This window comes from Chiroxiphia lanceolata, chromosome 16, assembly GCF_009829145.1.
Source record: "Chiroxiphia lanceolata isolate bChiLan1 chromosome 16, bChiLan1.pri, whole genome shotgun sequence".
Taxonomy (NCBI): Eukaryota; Metazoa; Chordata; class Aves; order Passeriformes; family Pipridae; genus Chiroxiphia; species Chiroxiphia lanceolata.
Window position 1 is genome coordinate 150,783 of NC_045652.1, and position 27,654 is coordinate 178,436.

General features: G+C 46.3%; 1 protein-coding gene across 35 annotated transcripts in view; it reads right to left on the minus strand.

The window, feature by feature from the left end:
- Nucleotides 1-27,350, minus strand: part of MAPK8IP3 (mitogen-activated protein kinase 8 interacting protein 3) — a 71,310-nt gene extending 43,960 nt beyond the window's left edge. For 16 of the 35 annotated variants that reach the window (XM_032703605.1, XM_032703583.1, XM_032703604.1 and 13 more), the window contains exons 1-5: nt 26,955-27,350; nt 6,157-6,277; nt 5,323-5,393; nt 4,470-4,561; nt 2,686-2,709 (exon numbers count right to left, since the gene is read on the minus strand). In XM_032703605.1, the coding sequence (XP_032559496.1) occupies nt 2,686-2,709; nt 4,470-4,561; nt 5,323-5,393; nt 6,157-6,277; nt 26,955-27,272 (626 nt within the window). In that variant the 5' untranslated portion in view covers nt 27,273-27,350. The remainder of the gene's footprint in view (nt 1-2,685; nt 2,710-4,469; nt 4,562-5,322; nt 5,394-6,156; nt 6,278-26,954) is intronic. The other 19 variants (XM_032703612.1, XM_032703601.1, XM_032703598.1 and 16 more) reach the window with 4 other exon arrangements.
- Nucleotides 27,351-27,654: the final 304 nt, after the last annotated feature.

A 27,654-nucleotide genomic window follows, 5' to 3' on the forward strand; every position in this document is an offset into this window, starting at 1 on the left:
TTCCCACTCCCGGCACTGCCCAGCCACCACAGCATGCCGTGTCGCTGTGCCAGTGCCTATCCTGGATAGGAAAAAATATCTCCTGTGGCCTATCCTGGATAGGCAAAAAGGGGCAGAAAGGTGTTTCCAGCGTGGCCCAGCAAACAGCTTTGGGATGCATTTTTCCTAAGAATCTGCATTAAAATCCTCTCCTGAAGATACCAGACTGATACGTGAAAGTTTCATACACAAACCCTCTTAGAAAGGAGGTATGCAACTGGATTTTTGAGGAACACGGATCAGTGACACAACATCACTAACCTTCTCCCAAGTAACAGGACAGGAGGAAATGGCCTCAAGTTCCGCAAGGGGAGGTTCGGGTTGGATATTGAGGAAGAGTAGATAAGCATTGAAATGGCTGCCCAGGGCAGTAATGGAGTCACCATCCCTGGAAGCAGTCGAAAGGCATGTGGATGTGGCACTCAGCAATGGTTTAGTGGGCATGAGGGTATTTAGGTGAAGGTTGGACTTGATGATCTTAGAGATCTTTTCCAACTTTAATGATTCTATGACTCTATGATCTTTCCACAGATTCAAACCTAGACTCCTATGTGATAAGCATTGTCAGTTTTCTTGTAGCCTTTCCTTTCCACTCAAAAGGCATCTTGATGCTTGTGCCTTTTAAATATTAGCAATCCCTGAAGGTTTAGTGAAAACATTCCACTGCTGTTTGTCTAAATCCCTATTTAGGACTGTAATCTGACAAATACACCTGTGCTCCTACCAGGTCATGATGCCAAAGGACATTTACCTCTGCCTGTCTTCTTATATCCCACTGCTATCATTCCAGCTCGAATGATAAAGTTTCTAATAGGTGGATTTCAAGTTTCTCAATAACATACCAAGCAAAGGCTTCCCCTTATAGGAAATCTTCACCCCTGGGACTGATCCAAGCACCATAGAAAGTAGAGTGAGTTATGTGTAAGGGATTATAAAGGGATTCAAACATAGAAATTAGAACTTTATGCCACAAAGACAGTAAATTCCTAGTTTTACAGTTAAATAAATAACTCGAGGGTCCCTAAGTGTCTACTACAAAAAATCTCTTTTTCTCAAGGAGGAAAAAAATTAGGCCTTTTTTTGAGCTGCTTTAATCGTTAGTTTCATATCTTTCCTCTTCTTCAGAATAGAATGATAGTTTTAAGGGAGTCATGCCTCACAGGTATATGGAGCAGTAGAAAGTTTTCTGTAACTGTAGAACAGTCCTTGACAAACCAGTGGTGCAGCTAGAGTGCCTATGCTGGAATGGCCTGACATAACTCACTGGCAGCACTGAGACATAAAAGCTGTCCCAAAGGCGTGCTGAAAGAGCCATTAAATTTCTCTTTAGGTATTCACTGTCGGATTTCTGCTGGGAACCCGCAGCTCATTTCTATGTTCACATGCAAACACACACATATTTATCACACAAGAAGATACAGGAGCCACTGAACGGACAGGAAACGTGGACTTCACAGTCCTTGCTAAAGAGACAGAACTACAGAGTTTCCATAGCATCAGAAGCTGTAGGTTCTTCAGGAATGGATTTTAACACAGACTGATAAGAAATTTCCTTGCTGAGTTTCTTTGGAAACACCTTTCAGCCTCTTCTAAACCTCCCAAGAAAGGAGAAAGAGCAAACACCACAGCAGAGCTAACTCCAGTTTTGCAGTCCTGGGGTTGGCTACCAGGCTTCAAAGAAATTTAAAGTATCCTAAGGGCTGGTCTAAACTTTGAGTGCTGTAGTAGCCTTCATACACCCAATTCTTTCCAGTACTGAGGGAGTCTTAACACTTGGTTAGTTCCACCTTGAATTACAAGGTGAACAGCACACTCTACATTTTGCAGTAGCCAAAACCTGGGGTCAGGATGTTCTACAGGTAACATCCTAAAGTTCACAAAACATAAAACTACAGTTTGTTTGCCAGCATTCAAAGAGGAGAACTGCTCTCTTTGGAGGCTTCAGGCACAGCACTGCCTGCCCAGCACAGAGCCAGAAGTGCCTTTGAAGAGGTACTGCTACTGATATACTTGTTCTGCCCTGCTCAGAAAACAGGCATGTCTTGTTCTCTAGAGTAAAATAAGGGAGAAAAAATTTCTTGGGACCCAAGGGAATGGCATGAAGCTGTGTCAGGAGAGGGTTGGCTGGATATTAGGAATAGGTTCTTCCCCCAGAGGGTGGTTGGGCACTAAACAGGCTCCTCAGGGCAGTGGGCACGGCCCCAAGCCTGACAGTTCAAGCAGCATTTGGATAATGCTCTTAGGCACATGGTGGGATTGTTGGGGTGTCCTGTGCAGGGCAAAGAGTTGGATTTGATGATCCTTGTGGGTCCCTTCCAAGTCAGGATATTCTACAATTCTATGAGTCTATGAATTTAAAATATTCTGGGATGTGAAGTGCAAATGTCCCATCCCAGACATCTGATCCTGTTTTGGGACTGAACTTATGTGTCTTCTGCACTTGCATACACAAGGTTCTCCCTGTTGTGTTATCCCAGCTCTGTGGCTCCCTCCACCTCCCCTGAACCAGCAAGTCCAGCACAGGGGCCAGTATACACAGAGAGCAAACACGCCAGTACAGTACATTCCAAGCATCACACCATCACCACTCCACAGCAACCTCCAACACTTGGATTAATGAAATTCAGGTGCAGCAATAGGATTTACCTTTTCCTCCATGACTGACGATGACTGCAGTGACAAACATAACAGTCAAGCAGCAGCAATCCCACAAAAAGCGAGACAAAAAGAACAACCATTAGAGAGCAAATGTTACGTGAACATGCATCCTACCACAGACACAGGGTACACAGGCACTGCAACCCACATGGGTTGCCCACACACCACATGGAAGTGGGCACCAGACTCATTACTCCTCCTGGATGCCCATCGGTACATACCACCCCCTCCAAAAGCTGATGCACAAACTTCTCCCCAGTCCCATTTATTTTAAATAAATTCACTCAGATTTCCATCAGAGGCCATGAGAAATTATGCCTGTTCCCCCACCCAGTGCACCAAAATCCACAATCACTGGTGCTCCCCCGTCCAGCTGTGCAGTGACACTGAAACACACCCGTCACAGGTGCTTGTGCACAAGCGCAACAAATACAGAGCTACACCCGCACGCACGCACGCACGCACGCGGCGCAAAGCTGGAAATAAAGGACAAACTCCCATTTCCCACTTGTAGTTCCTACTGACTCAGTTCACAGCCCCACTGGAGGCTTTTCACAGACATACAGTGCTTCTCTCCAAGGACACTAGCAGTATGCCACACTTAAAAGAGTAAAAGACTGACTTCTCTAATATGAAGAGGCAATTCTTGATGAAAATTTTGCCCTTCACCCCAGAGAATGGCAGTTTTGTAGATACAACCAGTAACTTTTCACTGTGCAGCTCTTTCATGGAATGATAATATAAAAAGCTACAATTAATATCAGCTTATTTGAAAGTCAGGGAAGAAAAAGCTCATTAAAAATGGTTCGAAGATCCTTGTGGTTCTCTTCCAAGTCAGGATATTCTATGACTCTATGATTCAAGCTGGCAGGAGCACATAGGACCCACCCTTTAAAAGAGGAGGCCCTAAGTTTGTTTTTGTCTGTGGTACTTTTAGATTTTACTGTATAAGCACTTCCACAGATATTCTTATTTCCAGAAGGTTAAGTGGAGAGGGAAACAAGCCTAACATGCTTATCCCATTCCAGCTGTAATACTAGGTAGGATCAGACCATGTTCTGGGAGCTAACTGTGGACTTCCAGACTGCGAGAGGGAGAAGAGAAGGAAGAAAAATGGTCTGATAAGGGAGATTTTATGAACAGATGAACACCTACAAACTCCTGGTTCTTTTTACACCATGTCCTGTCTAGCTCTCTACACCCCTCATGCCTGTCTCTTCTGCCTAGGAAAGCAGCCATCCAGCTATTTTTTTTTTCTCAATTGATTCCTATATTTTAGACAATCCAATTCTAGTCAAAACTCAAACACTGCAGGGAGGGAGGAAAATCAATTTCTTGGACATAAGTAGGTTTATTGCGTGACTGACAGAAAGCTTCGCCTGAAGGAACAAGGGGGAATAATGGCTAATCCATTTAATTGCTACAGTTTTGATGGCTGTCCCACATACAAAGACACACGCACAAACACTTGACACCTCCATCCATTCTATAGATAAACCTTTACATGCTACCTGAGAATACAAACGTGTTTTCCAGGGGCCCCATCAACAGCAGCATCACAAAGCCTCAGTTTCGTAACACAATGCACAAAGCTCCTCGTCATCAAGCCTTAAAAAAAGTACCCACAACTCACCCAGAACCCATTAAAAAGAGCTTCTGCTACAGTCCACATCCCCAGGGAAAGGTCCTGCTCTGGTTTCTCTCTCAAACACGCACACTCAGTGTGTAAGTTCCCAGATGACACACGTTACATGGAGATGTCGTGGCCCTACCTTCTCCCAGGGACACTGCCCTCAGTTTGGTTATTTCCCGCAACTTGCTGCATCTTGGATCGCTCAATGTGTTCCACGTAGGTCTGGATCATCTGTGAGGGGAGAAAAATGCATGAGGCAAACAGAGGAGAAGGAAAGACTCGTTTTCTGCTTTTGTTTAATTTTCTACAGCACTCATTTCCAATTTCCTGGGGTTTTTTACATATTTCCTTGTCTTTCCTGTTGTCTTCCAAGCTGATGATACAAGCGATGATATAAGAATAATCTGATAGAAAATCTGACAGAAATTGTGGGAGAAATTACTTCAGCTGAATCTCATAACAGAAGATCTGTGAAAGAGCATATCCAAAACCAACATAAAACATCTCCTGGAGGCTCACTGGCAGTGGGAGATGTGGTAGTGCGGCACTGTGCACAGCATCACAGAACAGCTGAGGCTGAGAAACCTCCTGGGGTCCATCAGGTCCAACCCCCTGCTCAAAAAGGGCCACCCTGAGCAGGTTGCCAGGACTGCATCCAGGTGCTTGTGAATATCTCCAAGGATGGAGACTCCAACACATCTCTGGACAACCTGTGCCAGTACTCAGTGTCCTCACAGTAAAATAGTTTTTCCTCGTGTTCAGAATGAGCTTTGTGTGTCTCAGTTTGTGCCAGTTGTCTCCAGTCTTGCCACGGGGCACCACTGACCAGAGCCTGGCTCCATCCAGTTTACAACCTCCAGTCAGGTATTTCTGATGTTCCCAAAGTTCAAAAGCTCTAGTCATCACTAGGATTGTAAAACCGAATTCTCTGACATGGCTTTAGGTATAGACAAAGAGTTTATTTATTCAGAAATAACGAGGTGACACTCTACCTCTGTGTGACGCTGATGCAGAGCGTTGTACTCCTTCTTCATTTCTGATTCACGTTCCTCCAGTCGAGAAACTGCCAAGAGAGAATCCCAACCATCAGCTAACACACACTAGGCTCTCAAAATAAACTATTCGTTAAACAAAGACTATTTTGTTAGAAATTAGTTTATACCTATTGAATAAAACAAACAGAAACAGAATAATGCATGTTGTGGGACCTGGTGTTCATCACAAACTCAGCTCCTGGGTACTTGCATGTTCCCAACACCAGCAATTTTGTGCAATAAGTGCAATAAAACCACAGCTTTTCAGCAGTAGCCTGGTGCCCCGTAAGCATCTTCGTTTGACAACAATTTAAATTGTCCTCTGGGACTGGCACTTCTGGCTACTAGAGGAGCACGAGGACTGGACAAGACACCAAGGAATTCTGAGGGGAACTCCAGTCAACAAACCATGGCTGCACATGTTAAGGAAGTATTTGTAAAAATAAACAAATAAACAAGCAAATAATTGTGATGGGTTTTATAAGAGGAAAAAAATGAAAGATTCTATTCAGAGAAAAGGAGAAACTGGAAAATAGGTTCCAAAGGGCCCAAATCTTGCACCTGGAGAGACTGAGCCTGCCTCACAAAAGAAAAGCAATGCAATCTCAACTGAATTAGTGTGGATACATCCCATCCTTTAGAAGGTTCAGAAGTAAGGGATAACCAGACATTTCAGGCTTTGTGTAAATTACATTAAACCAAAGAAAAAGTATGAAAATTATTTTTAAAGTAGCACTGTATGTGTGTGGAAGGCAATGTGTACAATGTTGTCTGGTGTACACCTTTGCTTACTCTGGTCTGCATAGTTTTTGGTCTTCAGCTCCAACTGTCGAGTCTGAAATTCAAGGTGTTCCACTTGGATTTGTAGTTCTTTCTTCTCCTGTTCCAGTGCATCTTCAAACTCTATGAACTTCTGCATGTGGAAAAAGCAGATAAGGAGGCACAGATGAGGATTACATGTAAAATGAGTTTGCCCTACATGACTTTTCCTCTCTTCACAAAAAATGAAATCTGGGAGAATATAAATAACACAATAGGAAATAAGACTTTTTAAGTACTGTAATGAGCACAATAGCATTTTATCAAGCCAAAGAGTCTATTTTGTATGAGAAAGTATTGTTATCTTTAATGCATAATTAATAAATAAACTATGGTCCAACATGAGTTCTGTAAACTCGATCATCTTCAGAAACATTGGTCTTCCTGCACAGAACACTGGGCCGAAGGAATGATTTTACAGATATACTCATTTCACGGTGAAAACACAACAGGACAATACCTCATTTCAGGGTGTTCTTTCTGTAAACTATCACTTCTGACCCGGGAGCTTTAGTCACTCCCTGCCACAGGCACCAGCACCCAGAGCAGAGTAAAACACATGGAACATTCCATCCAGCTCTATTGCAGTCAACAGGCATTATGCAACTCTTGACAGGAGCTGGAGCCACAGGTGCTTTCATGAAAGATTTAAACTAAGAAGGGTCCCTGGGAAGTGAATGCATCTCCATATCTCCGCATATACATGGACTAGCCTGATTCTTGTATGATACGTGGTCACCACGGCTTTTCTGCACAAAACACCAACACAGTCCTGACACATAATCCACGCTTCTAGGTTCAGAAATGGAGCTGCTTCTAGCACCACCCCTGACACAGACTGGTGGGAAATTGCCTAAGGCTCAGAGAACATGTGCTCTACTAAGCACACACATCCTCTTCCCAGCAAACCAAGCCTGAACATGGTACCACTAGGCGTACAAGGACACCAGAGCTATACCACCACCCACAGAACAAGTCCTGGTCTGGCCTTACAAAAACAAAAACTAGAGTCTTGTTACATTACTCCTGAATAGTTCCACCCAAAAAAGCCCAAAGTACAGCATCATCTGTACCAACCAGTCCAGTAATTAGAACACCAACCCATCAGCTGAGTGGCAGGAGCACGGCTGAGGCCAGGGGCAGCCCTGGATCGAGAGCTGCTGAGGACGAGAGGGAGCAGGAAGTAAAGCCAAGAGGACTTTAATCCACCTTTAAAATGTTTACGGACCAAGAGGAGCCTGCAGGAAGTAACTGGGGGCTGCAAGGAGCTCACAAGGCTCTGCTCCTGGCCCTACCTCTCTCCCTCTCCATCTATTTGCCATATCCTCCTTAGGTCCAGCTCCAACAGATTCAACAGCTGGTTAAAATCTTGGATACCGGGGAGGAAAATCCCTCTCTCCCCTCCTCTGTCCTCTGCATGGGGGAAGTGTTCTCTCCACAAACATCGCTGCTCAGAAGGGCATGGAAATTTCAATTTAAAAAAGTAAAGCCTTGTTGTACTCCAAAAGAGACAGAATCTGGTGAGAATCCTTTTTGGCAAAGATTCCCAGGGAAACAAATACATTTAAATGTACAGTAAGATTATTTTGTTAAATTCTGCACATGAAGGAATCTGCACAGCATCTGGCTGCACTCTCAGGATAAACCCCATGCATATTCCCTATTGCTTTTACTGGAATTATTAGCAGGGACGCTGGAGCCGTCATTATGAACTGGATCCTCTCCCTGTGGATGACTGAAAGCCACATCATTTATTATTCCTGCAGACTTTTAAAACTGCTCAGTAAATTCCTGGGAGCGGTGACTCAGTTTGCATTCCTACATACCTGTATTTATAGAAACAATCAAACACACTTTAGCCATGTCTCATTTCCCTGCACTTGCTGTTCTGCAATGCTTTTAATCTCTAACTGGGCTTTTAACTTCCTCCCCAAATTTACTGTAATAAGGGTTTGGGGTTTTTCCCCAGTTATGGTTGTTTTGCACAGTATTTTCTAGAAATACCAGCAATACCAATACCCTTCTTCCCCTATAAAGGAGTCATCTCAGAGGCTAAACATTTACTTTTTAATTAAATTTTAAGACCATACAAGGGTTTAGATTTTTAAGTAAGTGTTTTTTTCCTCAGACGTCAATTAAACATTGAAATCCCTTAGTCACTTACCCAGCAACCTGTTTTATGGATTTTGAGAGATTTATAAAGCAACATGCTTGTAAATTTGCAAATTTATTATTGAAACCTTTTCCAGAGCAACAATATAATATCATAATGAGTAAAAAAGGAAAAGAAATCCTAATGGACACAGTGACACTGAGCAACAGAGCTGAGAAGCAGCAGTTTCACTTGCTCCATTTGGAGTCTGATGGAAGCTATCCCAACAAAGAGCCTTTTCCTAGTATAATCTCCATCTCCTTGCGGGTTTTTGTAGGAATCACTCTCTGCTAAAGCTCTATTGAAGAAACCCTTTTCATTACAGCCAAGGGTTAAATCCCCACCCCATCACAGCAGCTCAGCTTTCACCACCCTCCTGCTCCTGTTTCTCCAGCCAGGAGCATGCACTCCAGCCAGGCAGGAATGAGGGGTTTAGCAGCAATAAAAATGAAAGGACATTAAGAAAAACATTCACAGATCTCTTAACAGTAAATTAGAAAGTAAAAGAAGGTACAAGCCCAATTTTATTCCCATTATGTAGGTCACCTTTAATAGGATTCCTGGATTTGCTACTGCTGTTTTGGTTTAATTCAGAGAAAACTGATTTAAAGATTAAGTGTTCTACAAATGTGGCTCAGTCTTCTTCCTCAGACCTGTCTATTTTGCAACCTAAAAGTAATCAAAGAAACATAAAACTAGAAATCAATTAAACACTTGAAAAGAAAGAGACACAGAGACAGTGACATTAAAAATTAATATTGCCCTAAGTGTTTGGAGGGCAGAGCAGCATTTTGGATAAAAAAACTGCAGGACAGCCCACTTGGTGCTGAGGAGATCGAATGCATTTGTGTGCACGGGCCTGAGGGCTCTGCAGCACCTTGTACCTGCTCCCCCATCAGGGCCCATCTCACCTGAGCTTCTCCCTGTACATCACAAGCTCTGAGAGCTGGAAAAGTCCCAAATCCAGAGTGAAGTTACCAGCCACAGCAGTGGGATAAGAAGGAGAGGATTCCTGACAGGGCTGTGCCCGAGGAAGATGTTCCTGACAGAGCTATCACTGTCACTGCTGCTCATCATTCTTGGCACCAGGGCATCCAGGCAGGCTTTATTCCCTGCAGCAGACATTCCGTATAGCATCCAGGGAAAGGCCACCCTAGCCACTAGAAGCAGCAGAGATTGAACTGACTTTACTCAGAGGTGAGCACAGCCACAAGCACAACTAAGCAATGTCAGAAGTTTGGGGAAAGCAGGCACTTGAGGTTCATGTGAGTTACTCTTGCAAGCAGCAGCCTCCGGAGACAGACAGCAGAGGTAGCGCTTCATGCCCTGCATGATGCTGTGCCACAGGCCTCAAGCTGTGGCTCCTGGCCCACATCACGGGGCTGCAGGTGGCCCAGATGAGCAGCCAGGCTGGCTCCAGTCTCCCTCCTGCCCAAACTCAACCCACCGGGTGTATCCCCAGCACACGGCAAACCCCCTGCCACATGGGGCTCTCTGCACTACACCTCACCTTCCCATGGTGCTGGAAATTCATTACAGGGCAGGAGAAACAGAGAAAACAAACTGAATAAAGTGTTTTAATTTTTTAAACTTTTTTGATTAACCAGGCTCCCAGAGGCAGTCATACTGCCAAGCACATGTTATTGAGTGAATGCAGCTCCGTAAATAAACACCCATAGGCATTTCACTTTTTCTGTTTCTTTCAGAGGTGGGATACAATCCTGGCCCTGATCAAGCTGTGGGAATTTCTCAGAAACTTGAAGAGGAATCCAGATATCACCCCAAACCTTTAAACCTCCTAAAAATAACCAGGCGGAGGGGACACTAACTTGGAAGTCTCCTTCCCATTAGAACATTTTCTAGCTGTAATATGTACAAAAAGCACTAAACTCAGACATAAGAGAAAAAGAATCCCTCTGGTTTACTCTTGCTTATTGTGTTTTTCATCTGTCTGTGCCCCAACAACCTGACCTAAATGCTGCACAGATGTTTGATGCACAAATATGAAGTTTTGTAGGTGCTTACTCACACTTGCTAATCAGCAAAGAATATTCACAGGAATCAAATCCACACTTCTGGCCTCAGAATAGTAAAATTCCAATAACTTCTGAAAGTAGACACTGCAGATACTACTCTTCCTTCATTATCAACATAAATATATTTAACAGGAGCATAGAATCACAGAATGGTTTGGGTTGGAAGGGCCCTTAAAGCTCATCTCATTCCACCCCCTGCCATGGGCAGGGATACCTTCCACTAGACCAGGTTGCTTCAAGCCCTGTCCAACCTGGCCTTGGACACTTCCAGGGATGGGGCAGCCACAGTTTCTCTGGGCAACCTGTGCCAGGGCCTCACCACCCTCACAAGGAAGAATTTCTTCCCAATATTCAATCTAATCCTGCTCTCTGTCAGTATGAAGTCAAGTAGGGGGAAAAAACCCCCAAAGAAACAATCAAACAGCATAGCCTTATGGTCTTTTAAAATACATTTTAAAATAACCAAATACACTATCCACAAAGCACTGTGACACAATCTCAATGCCCAGTTTTAAAACTGCATTGCAAATTTGCTGACTGCATTCTTTCACTTTAGTGCTGCCAAGAGGCAAGAAAAAAATCTGGTGCTGGTGAAGCATCCCAGGCTGAGCCTGCTGCTACAGCTGCCCTTGATTTCATTGGTTTCTCATTCCCGGGGCCAGGTACTGCAACTGGTTTTCCCTGATGGTTTCACTGCATGGAGCTCAGCTCAGACTCTCAGTTCAGGGATTCACAGCTCCCAGCTCCAACTGGATGGAGATGCAGTAAAGACATTTAGAAAACAGAAATAAAATGAACCAGAGAATTCCACTGATGGTTAAGAAAAAGTACTTTTTTTTGCTTTCAGTGGGTGCACTGGAAGCAGAAACAGCCCCCACTCGCAGGAGTTCCCAAGGCTGACCACAGTGTTAATACTTTTACTATTTTTTCTCATTTTTTTCCAGAGCCTCGACTCTTAATTTCAAAGAATAATTTCTGAATATGAACAATGAAACAGCTAAGCACCTCAGTCATCTAAGAGAACTGGAGTGTTAAACAGCTACATATAAAAATAAGTCACATGCATTTTTTTCTGCTAGGCTCTATCCCCAGATTTCAAGCAGGGTCACTGGTCTGTAATAACCCAGGATTATGGTAAACAACAATGGCTAATACACTACATTTTACAGGAAAAATATCTAGCATAAAATCATCTTAAGGCTAAAGAAGGACTATTCCTCTGAAGAGCAGTGGTACAATGCAGATTGCTTGGCTTTTTGCTTTCCTGCCTCCTGCGAAGGAAGAAAATGGCTAAAAATAGTACCATATCATCAGAAATCATCACATCACATCAGTGAGGAATCAAGTAGAGACGCACAGAGATGCAGAAATCTCACTACATGGCCTTAATTTGTGGTGGCTGGCAGTGTGTGCAGCAGGGGCACAGTGAAGGGAGCACGGGGGTTCAGCTCAGACCTGACCCTCAGGCCTTTGCAGGGCTGTGGGTGAAAGCTGAGCTCTGGTTTCCTCCTCTCAGCACGGGAAGCAGGGAGAGGGAGTGAATTCTGTTCCTCGCCTTCACTCAGGTGAGGCCCCATCTGCAGAGCTGTCTCCAGATATGGGGTCCTCGGCACAAGGACGTGGAGCTGCTGGAGAGATTCCAGAGGAGGCCATGAAGATGCTCCATGGGCTGGAGTCCCTCTGCTCTGGAGACGGGTTGAGAGAGCTGGGGGTGTTCAGCCTGGAGAAGAGAAGGCTCTGGGGAGACCTTAGAGCCCCTTCCAGTACCTAAAGGAGCTCCAAGAGAGCTGGAGAGGGACTTTGGACAAGGGCCTGGAGGGACAGGACAAGGGGGAATGGCTTCCCACTGCCAGAAGGCAGGGTTAAATGGATATCAGGAAGGAATTGTTGGCTGTGAGGGTGGTGAGGCCCTGGCACAGGTTGCCCAGAGAAACTGTGGCTGCCCCATCCCTGGAAATGTCCAAGGTCACCTTGGATGGGGCTTGGATTCACCTGGTCTAGTGGAAGGTGTCCCTGCCCATGGCAGGGGTGTTGGAAAGAGATGAGCTTTAAGGGCCCTTCCAACCCAAACTATTATGTGATTGTATGTTCAGCTTTTTATCTTTATAGGCATTTATATAAAGTCATTTATTTAGCAAAGCTGAAGTAGAAGATTAAGAAATTGAGTTGTCTACCTTACACCAATGTTACCTTGACTCCATTGCATGAAAACATTCCCAGTTTCTATCAAGAAGAGAGGCAGAACATACATATTTAGTGTGTCCCTTGGGAAAACACTGACTTTACAAATATTTAAAGCTGCTCTCCCTCGCTGGTCGCAACAGCTGAAGTGGACCCTCACACAAACAGGAAAACATGGCCATTAGCCCCCCACAGTAATAAAAAACATACCTACATTTCCATCCTGCTGTACCTAACATGACATGAATTTCAGAAACATTTTGGCTCCCTGAGAACAGTGGCACATACAGGTACAAAGAGGCTCCCTGCATTTCACCTCATCATCACTCATCTTGCTCCTCAGTGCCTCGAGGTTACAGACCCATGCAATGCCAACCTTTCTCCTGGAAGGCCCTTGCCTTCAGCAGACCCTGCTCCAGGAGATCGTAGCCATGGCACCTGTAGAGCGAACCCCTGATTCTGCTGCCACAAGAAAACACACCATCAGTAAGTGTAAATTCTGGTAACAAACTGTATCTTCTCCATCTCCGAAGGATTTCAGTTACAGCAAACAGAAGATGCTCTCACGCATTAGTGTTACAGGACACAGCTCAAAAGGCCAAACTCTCACCCTCCCACACTGCACTGGCAAAGAGGCCACAAGCTGAACAGAAGGTCACTGCAGCTGTGACATGAAGAACCAACAATTTAAAACCCCAACTAGACCACACGTACTAAAACTCACAGGTAATTGATTCACCAACTCAAATTTCATATTTGTTCAAAACCTTACTCTGCATTTATCATAAATCTCAGCAAATTCCAGCTGTGCTCTCCAATGTCCCTTGCTCTGCTCTGTGTGTTCTCTAATGCCTCTGGTTCTGCTCTTTGGGGGTTCCTCATTTTGGGTGTATTTGGCCATTATGCCATCACAGCTGTGGCAGCTGTGATATAAAAACACCTATGATATGTAACCACAGTACACAGCTTCATGATGGAAAGATGGTCTATGTCCTGTATTGGAATCCTTGCTATCCTCAAAGATAAATGCACTCCTGAAGAAACATTCCAATCTCCACGGAAACATACAACCTTCTAGTGAAGTAACATTTCCTTTATATCTGCAAAGCTTGGGGATAAAAGATTTCTGTTCCTGCTGCTAACTTCAGGAAGTCAAAATGACGTCTCTTATCTGCTAAATACTCGACAGTCATAGATGGGACTTTCAGTGTCTTCTGTGAACTAAATGTCTTTTTTGTCAATGTATGCAAAGATTACAATCTCCCATATTCCTGTTCCAAAGGATCTGAGCCTTCTCCAAAGAAGGATCACTTCTCTCTTACAATACTCTCCATGAAGTTGGCCTGGCCCTCCAGCACAGTCAGGAGTGACAGAGGGACCCTCCCATACCCTGGACCCTGCTCCAGCTCTGCCCCAGACCATGTTTGCCCGTCCAGAAGCTGCCATCTCCCAATGGGACTAACGACAAGGTTAACTGGGACAGCAGATGCAGGGAAGGAAAGGGGTGCACCAAGAAGGGACGGGGCAGCCAGCGGAGCAGTTGGCCTTGAGAACAGCCTTGACCCTATTTCCATCAGAATGGCCTGATGGAAAGGAGGTGTGACTGAAGTCGTGCAGATGACACTAGACCGGGAGGTGTCACTAAAGAGAACAAACTATTGTAGGGAAAAACTGGATGATGCTGGAGACCAGAGTAATGCTGGGCTGAACAGCACTTGAGGGCACGGGCATGCACATGGGAATAGCCAGTTCTGCTGTGAGGAGGAGGGTGGAGAAGAAGCTGATGACAGAACCATCAGTTAATCAGTCCCACAGTGACGTGCTCTGGGCCAGATGCAACTGCAGCTGAGGAGGGCACAGAGGAGATGGACATGCTGCCGCCTCCGCCACTCCGTGCCATACCGACAGCACTGGACTGTGCTAGGGAAGATGACAGCCCTCACATAAACCTCATTGCTAGCACTTTGAAAAAGGCCATGTGACACTGGGACACCCACGGAGAGCATTCATAGCTCAGACATAGGCAAGATGTCCCTGGAAAATAATCACCTGTTATTCCTCCTGCCTCTAAGAGCGGATCAGCCCAAGCACCAGATACGGCTAAGGGTCACTCAAGGAAAGGGGGATGAGGGAATCTCTAAAACAAGACTAGGCTGGCCAGGTGACACATGGGCACCTCCATACTAGCAGGACACGTGGCACAGCCCAGCAAACCTGCCTTCTTTGGCAAGGGAACAGAGCTTGGCTCCAACACACAGCAAGCAGAGACCAGACAGAACAGGACCAGCTCCCATTAACACAACAAAGAAATAAATATTTGATAGGGCAAAACTCACTAATCATAAAGGACAGTGCCAGTACAAGAACAAGCCAGGGAAACCAGGCCATGAATTAAAACCCAACAAACAACCCTACTGCAATTTAGAGGAAGGAAGAAGTAGAGGCAGGAGATTCAACTAATGGTTTTAAGCCAAAGCTTGATATATTTATGAAACACATTATGTAACTCAAGTGCCTGCAATACCCGGGGACTGGACACGCTGACTCAGGAAGTCCTTTCCAGTGCTATTGCCCTGAGTTTTTAAGGAAGAGTAGTTGTTCCTGAGAATGTTGGAGGCAAATCACCTACAGATTTGGTGCAAAAATTACCATGCTGTAAGAAGCCCATAGGGCTCAAGTCTGAAGTAACTCAAACCAAGACAGTGCCCAGTGGTGTAGCTATACCTGCTCTAGCTACCTACATTTTTAATACTAATATCACCTTAATATGTGTGTATAAACATAGTTTATACCATTCAGCGTTAATACGTTGAGTGGATGCCGGACACCCATCACGTCATGACCTTGCATCATCACCATGCGTGACCTCCTGCTTCACACACTGCTTCCACAGCAGGCTGTACTATGTAAGCTGGGCACTTGGACAGAGACATTCCCAGTAAAATTACCTGGTAAGTACTAGTTTAAGATAATTTTCCTTATATCAAGAGCATAGATGCTAATTTTCCCCCTAATCACAGAGATCATCATACCCCAAATGCAGCAAGTGCAGAGCATCTAACAATCAGTGTCCAAATTTTGCCCTCTCTGTTCTTAATTTCTTCCTAAATATTTTCTATATTTTTTCACGTATGATATTGCACTATTGAAGTCCCTACTGAAGTTTTCTGCCTCCTGCACAGCTTTGCACAAGCCTCCACTCGGGGAGATAAGACACCGATGCATTGGTTTTAAATGTTCAGCAGAGACAGAGCATTGATAACAACAGATAGTGAAACAAATATTAATGGAATAAACATTGTAAAAGGGAAAAAAGTCAAAATTACACAAGCTGGTAGTGTAAGCTGTCTTCATCTGTGAGGGCTAAAATATATTTGTACATATTTTTGCATCTGGCATTATGGTGTAAATTATGTGGTGATTTTGACTGAACTCAGACTACCCACCACAAAAGCAACCCAGCTGAAGGGATGGCAAGGGAAGCAACCAGAGTGGGGGCACAAAGGTGGGGCTAGTGAAATATGGGCAGTGGTTCAAACAAGTGGAATTTATAAAGATGCTGCAGTTGCATTTAATGCTGCTACAAAAGGTGGCTGTGATGAAAAATTGCGTTAAACCACAAAACTATCCTGAGAGGTGTTTAAGTCATTTTTTTACAGATTTAAAAGTTTGTAACAAAGTGAGCAGGAGATCTGCCAACCACCACGTGCAAGTGAGCAGCAGAGCAGCCATGGAGACTTCAACAGAAGGGAAGCAGGCTGGTGGGAGGGCAAGGCCCCAGAATGGGGGAACAGTTCCCCAGTGAAGCCACAGTCACTGAGGAAGGAATGAGGACAACAGCCATCACCTGATGGATAACCCCAACTCCTGTCCAGGAGCAGCGTGGTAGCCCATGGAGATGGTGGAGTCACCGTCCCTGGAGATGTTCAGGAACCGACTAGACAAGGCACTTAATCCCATGGTCTAGGTGACAAGGTAGTGATAGGTCAAAGGTTGGACTTGGATCTTGAAGGTCTTTTCCAACCCAAATGATTCTGTGATGTCCCTGGAGCTGCTGAAACACTGTGCTGGGAAGCCCCTTCAAAGTAAAATTCTCCAGTTTCACTAGTAAATAGAGATTTCTGGTTTAGTTCAACCAAAACATATATTTGCGTTCTTTTCAAAAGCTATCACTGATTGGTGAAAGAAAGAGGTAAAATGAAATTAAATGGTGAAATGAAACCTCTTCCCACCATGGGGAAGGGAAGGTACTTCTCCATGACCAAGTTCTTCTGAATGTGTGGTACATCACATTGTACACTCCTCCCACACATGCTGTTCGCAAATGCATTGCCAATGAGCTCTTTCAGTCCTTTTTCTAGCACAGAATCCCAAATCCAAAAAGGGGAAAAAGCCTATGGGCCATACACTTTGAAAATATCCAACCATTAAAAGATCAGTAAATTTTCCTATTTTAAATCAGGACTTACAATTACCATGTACAATTATCTTTTGGGAGCAACCTGGCACGTGTTCAACAGAAAAACCTTTCCACAAATCTCAGCAGGTGGAAGGGCAGGCAGCCCTCTTCTGATGCTTCCCCTCTTGAGGGGGACAAGCAGGTTTGCTCTGGTACTAAGTAGCAACTTATGTTCATGCCACCAAGTGGTTGAGGGTGGGAGGGTCAAGGCCCAGGTAGAACAGGAAAGAAAAATAAGAGCCTGAAACTGTTTTTGTCAGACTCAGTTCAGCACCACATTCTGCCTTGGGCAGGTCCCTTCCAGCTAGGGAGAAAAGGTAGACATCAGCAGCTGTCCATGACCGTGGAGACCATGTCACAATCCAGGTCAGGAGCAAAAGGACCAGTGCTTCCCACTGAATCCTGAACTAAAGCCATCTGTCCTGCTAGGCAAGACACAGCTTCACGGATATCATTCCAGACACCTTGCCACCCAACAGCCTTGCGAGGTGAACTGCAGACCCGATGCATCCCTTCGGAAAGCTGACCACCTCCTTGAAGAGAAGGCGGCATGTTCTACCACAAAATACAAAGCCCCATTGTGTGTGTCATGGCCCAAGTGTGGTGTCCCTGGACACACACAGATGAGCTGCCAGTCTCCCTGAGATCCACGTGAAATCTCACAGTGATGCTCTGCCTCTGAAAGGCTGGACTAGAGCTGACAGCCCTGTTGAAGGAGCAGCAGACGGATGTAACAGGCCTGCACACACCTGCCGGTCCTTGCACAGCAGTAAGAGAAGGTAGGACACAGTCAGTGTGACACAAGCTGAGTGTGTGTGACAGGCACAGCGTGGCACAGGCTGAGCCTACAAGGCTCACACACACTGGTGATGGAAGTGCTCAAGTACCACAGCACAGTCTCCTGAAAACACCAAGCAAGTTCCCCCTGAGAAAGGCAGGAGAGGGTCCAGCTGGCAGCTCAGACATCACCTCACCACCTGAAGCCAATGTAGAGCAGCCACAGGCTGGCCAGCACTCCCCATGGGAGCTCCAGGACTGTACAGGAGATAAAAACAAGAACAGAGCAGTTCCTCTCAGCTGGGACACCCCATGCCTCCTCCTCAGTGACAACCAACAGTGACGGAGATGTGGGCCATCTTCATCCTCTTCAGTGGGCAAGAGAAAGAACAGAGGTGCCAAGGTGCCTCTGCTAGATGGAAAGTTACATCACTCTCAGAAAGGTGAAGACTGTCTGGGCATTTTTCTTGAAACTTCAGTCATCACAGTCCCTTTCCAGTCTTGATGGGACAAGGGGGAATGGCTTTAAGCTGAAGGAGGGCAAGTTTAGGTTAGATATTACGAAGAAATTCTAGGCTGTGAGAGTGGTGAGGCCCTGGCACAGGCTGCCCAGAGAGGCTGTGGCTGTCCCATCCCTGGAAGTGCCCAAGGCCAGGTTGGACAGGGCTTGGAGCAACCTGGGATAGTGGAAGGTGTCCCTGCCTGTGGCAGGAGGGTAGAATGAGACGAGCTTTAAGGTCCCTTCCAATCCAAACCATTCCGTAATTCTATGATTTAAATCCATCTGCAATGGCAGTAAGGTCGAATCTTCCCAGACCTCCTTGCCTTTTCTCTTACAACTCTGTTTCCTGAACCCTGGGGGTAACTTCTCCTTCATATATCTGGCACATCCCAACAGTATCACTGACAAATCCACCTGCAGAGCCACGAACAGAAAGGGACAATGCAGCAGCTGCTTCACTGCACAAAGAAAAAAAAACTTCTCATCAAAGCTTATTTGGAGATCACGACTTGACTCATGCAGGTAACCCGGCTGAGGGGAAACCTGGCCATCACTCCTCATCATCATCAGGAACTCACATTCAGAATATTATCCTGAATTGCTTGTTAAATAAAGTAACAGCTCATAGTGCTCACTCGCTATTTTACTTTAAAAGTAATTTTTAGGAACACATTGATATTTATGAATATTAATAAGTGCCATAAGCTTGAGTGACATAAAGAGGATTTGTACAAAGGATCTGTGTTTGGACAGATTTTTTCCCTCCAAGATTAGTGAGAATAAAGTAAGGTTACCAGATGGCAAGGACTGATGGGCATTACATGTGGAAAGCCTGATTTCTCATAGAGAAATTATTTAGAAATACGTATCATACGGTCAGTCTCCACTGCAAAACAGAATCACAAATTTCCTCTGTTAGTCTCCTTTAAATTAATAAAATTTAATAACTTGTAAACAGAAGAGTCTCTAAAAAATTTCATCTCATCAGTGTAGAATTCATACCATTTATTAGAAAAAATTAGAATAACTAATCACGTGTTTTTAGCAAGTGGCTTTCCAACAGCTGTTGGTCCTATAACATCATCTCTAATATGCTAACAAAATGTATAGTTTTCACCAAAAAAACTGTATTCTGTACACAAACTTGTGATGGGGAGAAGATCAAAAAAGATGAGGGAATGACAAGCTGCTTCTGCCTGTCTCAGAGCGTGGCTTCCTCTGCCTGACCCTAAAGCATCACAGTTTGTACTTGAGCTCTCAGTTTGCACTGAGTATCCTCCATCAGACCAGCCTGGCTTCTCACTGGCAGTGGGACACACCTCATTCCTGCAGCTAAAAGCCAGCACTGGCTGATCCCACGGGAGCCAAGGTCCAGGAATAGCCCAGCACATTCTGCATCCTTCAGGATGCATCACTGCTGCCAGCCTGGTTCCATCCACGCTGTCACCCCACTCCAAGCCAACTATGTGCTGCATCACCCTACAGGGAGCCATGGGCAAAGGAGGAGGCTGCCACAACACTGGAATCATACGTGGAAAGGGAAGAGAGCGGCTGCTGCTCTGGAACCTCTGCAGATGGTCCCTGCCCTGGTGTCGTATGGTCAGGGGTGGGACAGGACCCAATCCAGAATGGCAGCCAACCCTCCTGCTGCTGGCAGAGGCAGCTGAGCATAGAAAAGGCACCACTGATTTATTCCCCATCAAATGCTCCCAGTCCACCTTCAAGGGAAGGAAGGAATTACCTCCATCACTGTTATCTGCATTAACATCGATCCCAGTCCTGCATCAGGAGACACACGATAGGATGGTAAATCTTTAGCTTACAATCCTGTTTAGTTTTATTGCTACAGGTTTTGTAATGAAAGGCATGCTCAGAATCCCAAGATTGCCAATCCTTCACACGGGGAATGTGCTGATCATAGGCCAAAGTCTGATTTTAGGAACTCTCTAAACACAGACACAGAGCCTAATTCAGAGAGGAGACATTGTTTATTCTGCACAGGGTACAAGGTGGAGGTTTCCACAAATCAAGCACACCATGGGGTAGAAAGTTATCTCTTTTATACAGTAAAATTTACACGAACCTGCCTGTCTAATACATATTTATTTGTATGACATAAGCAGTGCTTGAAACACAAAGTTATTTTCTTTATTAAGTAACTTCTATTGAAGAAGTTGTCTGATGACATTAGTTATGTTTACGGAAGGTGAGACAATTCAGCCTGGGGACAGATAATTCAGCTTGAAGACATCGTGAGGAGGCTGTAAGGATGGCTAGTGAGTTTATTTTACCAGTGCAGAGGGAAAAGAGAACATTAGAATCTATATCTAAAATAACTAAACCTGCCTACTCAAATATATACAAATTTGAAACACAAGAATCTCCAGAAACATCTTTTCCTGTTTGTTACTTTTAAATATATGGAATTTATTTTATTATCTTCAGTTGCTGAGTTTTAATTATAACCTACAATACTGTGATCAATTCTGAATCACATTCAAGTGAAATCACTGACAAAAGGCACAAGAGAAAACTGAGACATGATGGTTGACGTGCCCATAACATCAGATTTGTCTCACCCAGAAGACATGGTGGGATCGCTACAGATGCTCACACTTGTGTTGCTTTCTACTTCTGAACAACTAAATGACTGTATTTTGGAAAAAGGCAAGGAGGAAAGTATCATAAATATGTAAGTCAACATTTGCCTGCTCAGCAGAAAAAAATCATTACAAGTATCACAGTATTTCTGGTGAAAATGAAGAAATTGGTTTCTCCAGGACCAACAGCTTTTGTAAATTAAGACAACTGCAGAAGAGGACTCAAGGTAAATTGGAATAACCCTCTAATAAGCACACAGACTCTGCTGCTCATGGGTGAAATCTGACAGTGCCTGCAGGTTCCAGGAATAGACCAAGAGGATCTGAAGGATACAGAGACAGATACGGTACCCAGTGAGCCTGCATTCCAGGCTTGCCCATTATTTTCACCAGCCTATTGTGCAAAGGATCCAGGTGAAAGCAAATCCTTTCTTTATCTGGTCTCCGCTACTCCCCAAAGCCCTCCTCCTGGGATGCTATGAGGTCACCACCAGGCTGCAGACACTCCCATTAATCAGCTATTTGTGAGGTCAGGTTTCAGGGCGGAGAAACAAAGTGCCTTCCCAGGCTGCAAGTCATTCCACACAGAAAGCAGATACAAGGCAGGAGAGGAAAAAGCACTTACAGTGGAGAACACCAGGGGCCAGAGCCCACAGCATCACTTTTGTCATCCTTCCTCCCCATCTCCCTAAGGAAATGAGGGTACCAGGAGGGACAATATTCAAGGCATTCTGGTAACAAAGGGGGAAATTTCCACAAGCCTTTGTACTGTTTGAGATGCAGACAGGAGCCAGCGAGCTCATCATATTGCTACCCAGTTGGAGAGCTCTTCAGGTACCTGTGGAAGCCACAGTGCCTCTCACAAAGGACCATCTCTTCCCAAAATGCTGCCACTGATCTTCGAACAAAACACTGGAGACTTATAATTATATGAAAATAAATTACTGGTAAGCGAACGTGCTTATCACGTCAATAACAATGCAAACAGCAAGCTGTAAGGAGGAGCGATGGCCACGGCTACATGCCAGCAGGAGATGGGGATGCTGCTTTTCTTGGAAGTAGGAAAGGATGACACCCAGGTATCTCTCAAATAAGAGTTCTAGAGTGGCAGTGCCAGCAAAGGGCTTTCACAGGTCACATCCCACACCTGAGGAGCACAGTCACATGCTGGGGTCACCCAACCTGGCAGAAAAATGGGGGCAATGGTGGACACCAGGTTGAACGTGAGCCAGTGCTGTGCCCCTGAGGCGAGTGGTGTCCTAGGCTATTTTGCCAGCAGGTCAAGGGGAGATCCTTCCCCTCTATTCAGCACTGGTGAGGACACCCCAGAGTGCTGTGTCCAGTGCTGGGCTCCCCAGTACAACAGAGACAGGGACAGACTGGAGAGAACCCAGGGAAGGGCCACAAGGATAATGAAGGGGCAGGATAAGGGAAGATGCAGAGAGGATGCAGCCAGGCCCTTTCTAGTGGTGCCCAGCGACAGGACGAGAAGCAAGGGGCACAAACTGGAACACGGGAGGCTCCCTCTCAACATCAGAAATCCGCTTTTCCCTACGAGCACTGGCACGGGTTGCTCAGGGAGGTATTGGGAGGTGGTGGGAGTTTCCCACCACCTTGGACATACTCAAACACTCTGGGTGACCCTGCTTGAGCAACGAGTTAGAGCGAATGACCTCCACCGACCAGCAGGAGAGTCAGGGTATGGGAACAACGGCCATGGCTACTGAGACAAAGGTTTCCCCAACCACATTCCAGTGGAGATTGCTCCCAGGTGCTGGAATGCCACAGTGCAGAACACGAGCTACAAAAGCCTTTCTGGAGGAGCCAGGCCTCCTAATCGGCACCTCTACACCATGCCTGTATGTATCTTAAATGAGTACCATTTTAAACATTCTAATGAGCATGAACTGATGTCACAAATCAAACAACCAAGATCTTACTTTGCTACTAATGTACTTTTCGTTCCTTAGGACAGCCACCACCATTCCCTTGGGACGTAAATTTCCCTAGAAGCAGTTTTCATGCAACAAGAGGTCTGAAGGCACGTCCCACCTGGCAGAGGCCCGCCTGGCTTTCCTGACTCCAAGAAGTCACACTAACGTACCCCAACCATCCGTGAAAGCCTTTATGTGAATTCACACGTGCATGCTCACCTTGGCATTGGTGCCCAACGTGAGGAGCAACCTCTGCAGAAATATGCATTTAGGGCATGTGGTGGTGCTTGTCTTCAAGAGAGGAAGAATCCAGAACATTAGGAAAGCAGCTTGCATAAATCAAAATATGTCCCATTAAGAGTGGACCCAGTAAGGCTTGTTTGCCCTGGGGATTTCTGCAGATGTCCCCTGGCCCTTTCCTTGTCCCAGCTCTACCCCCACATGTCCCCTGAGCAGACCCAAGCAAGAAACAGCGTGTGTATGCTGGACCCACCTGCCCCAGATTCACATGCCAACTGTCCTGCTGTCACCCATCACCTGCAGGCTGCCAGCTCCGCCTGTCCCTTCACCAGGCAGGACACTCACTTGGCCTTTCTCTTCCAATTTTCACAGAAGCAAAAACCAAACCAAACCTAACCAAACAAAAAACCACCACAACACAAAAAGTGTAAGTAACCCCATTTTTTAATAAATATGTCTAAAAGCAGCCACCAGCTTCCTAAGTTCTTTGGGGCAGCTCCTAACAGAGCAATCATAATACCTTCATTTCCTTAAGAGATCAAGCTAAACCAAATACTTAGCCAGCAAAAATAAATAAATAAATGCCCTGTGTTAGTGTGCACCACCCCAAACACCAGGGCCACTAAGGTGGTAAATGGGACTGGAGGAGGGGCCAAGAGAGCTGGGGCTGCTCCAGAAGGCTCCAAGAGGTCTGACCAGGATGTTCAAGTACCTGCTGGGAGGGAGCAAGGATGGGGGGGGCCTGACTGCTCTGCACAGGAGGCAATGGGCACGAGGGAAAGCACATGGAATTCCATCTGAACACAAGGATCCACGTTTTTCCTGAATGGGGTCAGACACTGGGACAGGTGGCTCAGAGAGGCTGCAGAGTCTCCATCTGTGGAGATGCTCAAACTCTCACCAGATGCTGGACAACCTGCTCTGGCTGCCCCTGCCTGAGCTGGGGTGTGGGACTCGATCTCAGGGGGTCACACACACATTAGGGGATTCTGTGATTCCACAGAACACCACACCACGCAAGCAATAATCATACTACATTCATACATATGTATCCTATGTTCATAGGATATGAAACAGATGGAAGAAAACAAAAGCACTGAAAATCTGGTGCAATCCCACATCTTCAGTAGCTTGGAGGCCATGGAAACAGCAACGTTGTGTACTAAGCCCCGTTATCACAGCGACTGACAGCACTGCCTCAGTTCCTTCCTGCCAAGGAACTTCTATTCTCAGTCCCCTTGCTCAGGTGCTTCTGCTGCCCTATTTTAGGCCAAGAGGAAAATGCTCTACAGCCCAAGTGTTTAGAAAATAAAACAGTAATTTGCTTTTGGCAAAGATTGTTTCAAAAGACAATATATAGAATCGTCTTAAGAGAGGAGTATTGAGAAGGCAAACTTTCCTTTATGGCATGTAGTGAAAAGTTGTTTCCCTGCCCATGGCAGGGAAGTTGGAACTAGATGATCTTTAAGGTCCCTTCCAACTCAAATTATTCCATGTTTCTATGATTCTATGGTTGTTGGAAACAAGCCTAATTTAACAAACCATACCTATAACAGTTTGTTTGTGCACAACTGCTGCATAAAGATGAACAGCAAGGTGTGATGGCTCTGCACAGTGGTAACCAGCCAACACAACACACATTTTAATGCCAGAGAACAATGCCCACTTGTGGTTCCAGTTACTTTGAAACTAATAAACTAATACAAAGTAATTATAACTCAGGGTCTTTTGACAGGATATTACAAGAGAACAGAGCAGTTTTTCACCTCTCAGTGTCACTTTAATTGTTGTAATTGGCACTCATACACTGAGAGGAATCAAGACTCAGGTCAAATCCTGTTCCCAGGGGAGGATCCTCCCAGTTAGAAGTGAAGATCTCACCCAAGCCCTGAGGCACAGCCCAGGAGGCTGATGATTCTGGAGAGGTGGGATGGACAGTCCCTGGTCACTATGGCTCTGTTTCACAGCATCAATCCACATTCTGGGAGGAAAAACAGTTTTCTGGTTTTTGGTTGCGTACAATTACGTGGTGGACAGCAGAATTCCCTGTCATGCACAGATTTTCACCCCCATAATGTGTAATTTACTGCAGAGTAAGCACCACGTGGGAAACAGGTGCAGATAAATAACGTACTCTGCTATATGCTGAGGAAAACAGCCGCCATGTATTCCATGTATGACCTTGTAACAGGGACTTTGTAGCGGTAGAATACTCATTTGTTCTCATAAAAAGCACATTGTCGATTCTTTTTTGGTAACAAGTCTCCTTGCAGACACTTTTTTTTCTCACTTACACTGACCTGTGTGTAAGGATAACAGAATATCATGATCATCAGCCAACAGTGTTCTGCCACAGTTCCCAGGTTTCCTTGCAGGGAATGTAACTGCTGTCACTACATTTGCTTCCAGAAAACACATCCTGTATCTAATAATTCAAGAATAGAAATCGTCCCTGGTCCAAAAAGGCAAGATCATTCCAACTGGACTGTTCCAAACTCCATTTTTTTCCCCATAAATAGTGCACTTTTAAAATTATTCTTTCTCAGAAGCTGCAAAATGCTGTCTCTACCCAACATTCGGTAAGTCTCATGTACCCAGAATCAATTTTCAACCCCTACACGCATTTAAAATAATTTTAAAAGATTATTTATTAGTCCCTTAATACATAACTAAAACTCAGGACTAAAACTTTTCACTACCTGGCTCTTGCTTTCAGTATCAGTAGTGGACCACAAGTGTCCTCCCCATCGAGTTACCAAGATTCCTGTACATGATTATTAAGCAACAAGAACATGTCTACGAAAATCCTGAGTGTGCTTTACAAGTGTTTTATGCTGTTCTTCAGTTCAGTAACTATTTCATTAATTACCACTTATTTTATTTTATTAATTATCCCTTATCAAATCAGAACTAGGAAGACTACTGAATCTTAAATCTTCTGTTCTTAGTCTAAAAGACAGAAAAAAATCCTCTTTTTAAGAAGCTATGCAGTGAAACGGGGATGATGTGGTTGAGGATGGACTTTTTTGCACCACCAATCTCTATCCCAGCTCACAGACTGTCACTCCAAGAGGAGGAACAGCAACCCCTATGCCTCCCAGCCTTTAAGGCTGAAAGGATGCTCTGGATTTCAGCATGAACAGGCACAGATGCAAGAAGATGACAGAGTGCAGGTCACCTCCCCTCTGTTTTGTCTACATCCGAGTCTCTGTAATTCGAGGATTCTTCTTCCTCTCCATCACAGGGGTTGGATCTCTCATGAGCCTCTTCCACACCACCCTCGCAGCTGGGCAGCCCTGCCCCGGCTCTCACGGGAGCACATCCACGCTCCAGGAAACAGCTTACAGCTGACATTGAGAAAGCCAGGCGGCTGCACAAATTACCCATTTTTAAAAACTACTTTTTTACACCCCAAATTGCGGCGACCCCTCCGGATGCCGTTGGCATTGCACAAAGCGAATTCCCAATTCCTCAAATCCGAGGGACTGCAGTTTTTTCGGTTCGGATTTGGGTTTTTTTTTCCCCCCTCCTGCTGTCACACAGGGCAGCTCCGCCGCAATGCCCTGGGCCCGCGGTGCGGCGGAGGAGCCGGGCCGGGCTCGCGGGGCCCGGGGGGTGCGAGGAGAGCCCCGCGCCCCCGCGGCAGGGGATGCGCCCGCCCCCGCGCTCCGCTTCTAGAAGGTACCGGCGGCCGCTGCTCCGGCCCCCCCCCCTCCCCCGGGCAGGAGGGACCCGCCAGCGGCGGCGATCGGGGGGACGGAGCCGAGGCCTGCGAGAGGCGGCCCCGCCGCAGCCCCGCGCCCCCCCGAGCCGCCGGCCCTGCCGCTCCCCCGCCCCGGGTCCCCCCGCCCGGCGGCGGCCCAAGATGGTCGCGGGGCGGCGGCGCTCACCTCCTCGGCCTGTTTGCGCAGCGCCTTCTCCCGCTCGTACTGCGTGAGCAGCTGCTCGTTGTCCTCCCGCAGCAGCTCCAGCTCCACCTCGTGCTCCTGGTTGTCGGTGAGCACCGAGTCCAGGTTCTCCAGCACCGTCACCACCAGCGGCATCAGCTCCTTCACCACCTCCTCGTCGTAGCAGTGGATCAGCCGCTCGAACTCGCGGTAGATGCTGTTGGCGAGGCCCGAGACGCGCTCCGACATCACCGACCCCGAGCAGTAATCGTCGCCCGGGTACCCCCCCACGCCGCCATCGTCCAGCTGGATTTCCAGCATCCTGCCGGCCGACAGCCCTCAGCCCCGCTACGCTCCACTCGCCCCGCTCCACTCGGCCCCGTCGCCGAGCTCTGCCCCGCCCCGCCCCGCCCGTTGCGTCACGGCTCCGCCCAGAGCATCCCCGGATCGGGGCGCTCCGGCAGCGCGGCACCGGCTCCTGGCAGCGGCGCACGGGGAGCGGCAGCGGCGCACGGGGAGCGGCAGCGGCACACGGGGAGCAGCAGTGCCCCGAGCCCGCTCGCGGCCAGCCCGCTCCGCCAAGCCCCGCGGGCAGACAAAGGGCGGCGGGGCGGTGCCATCGGGGCGATGGACACGCGTGGGGCGGCACGCACAGGGACACCGAGCACGAGCGGGAGCCAGAGCAGGCACGAGGCCATCGCCA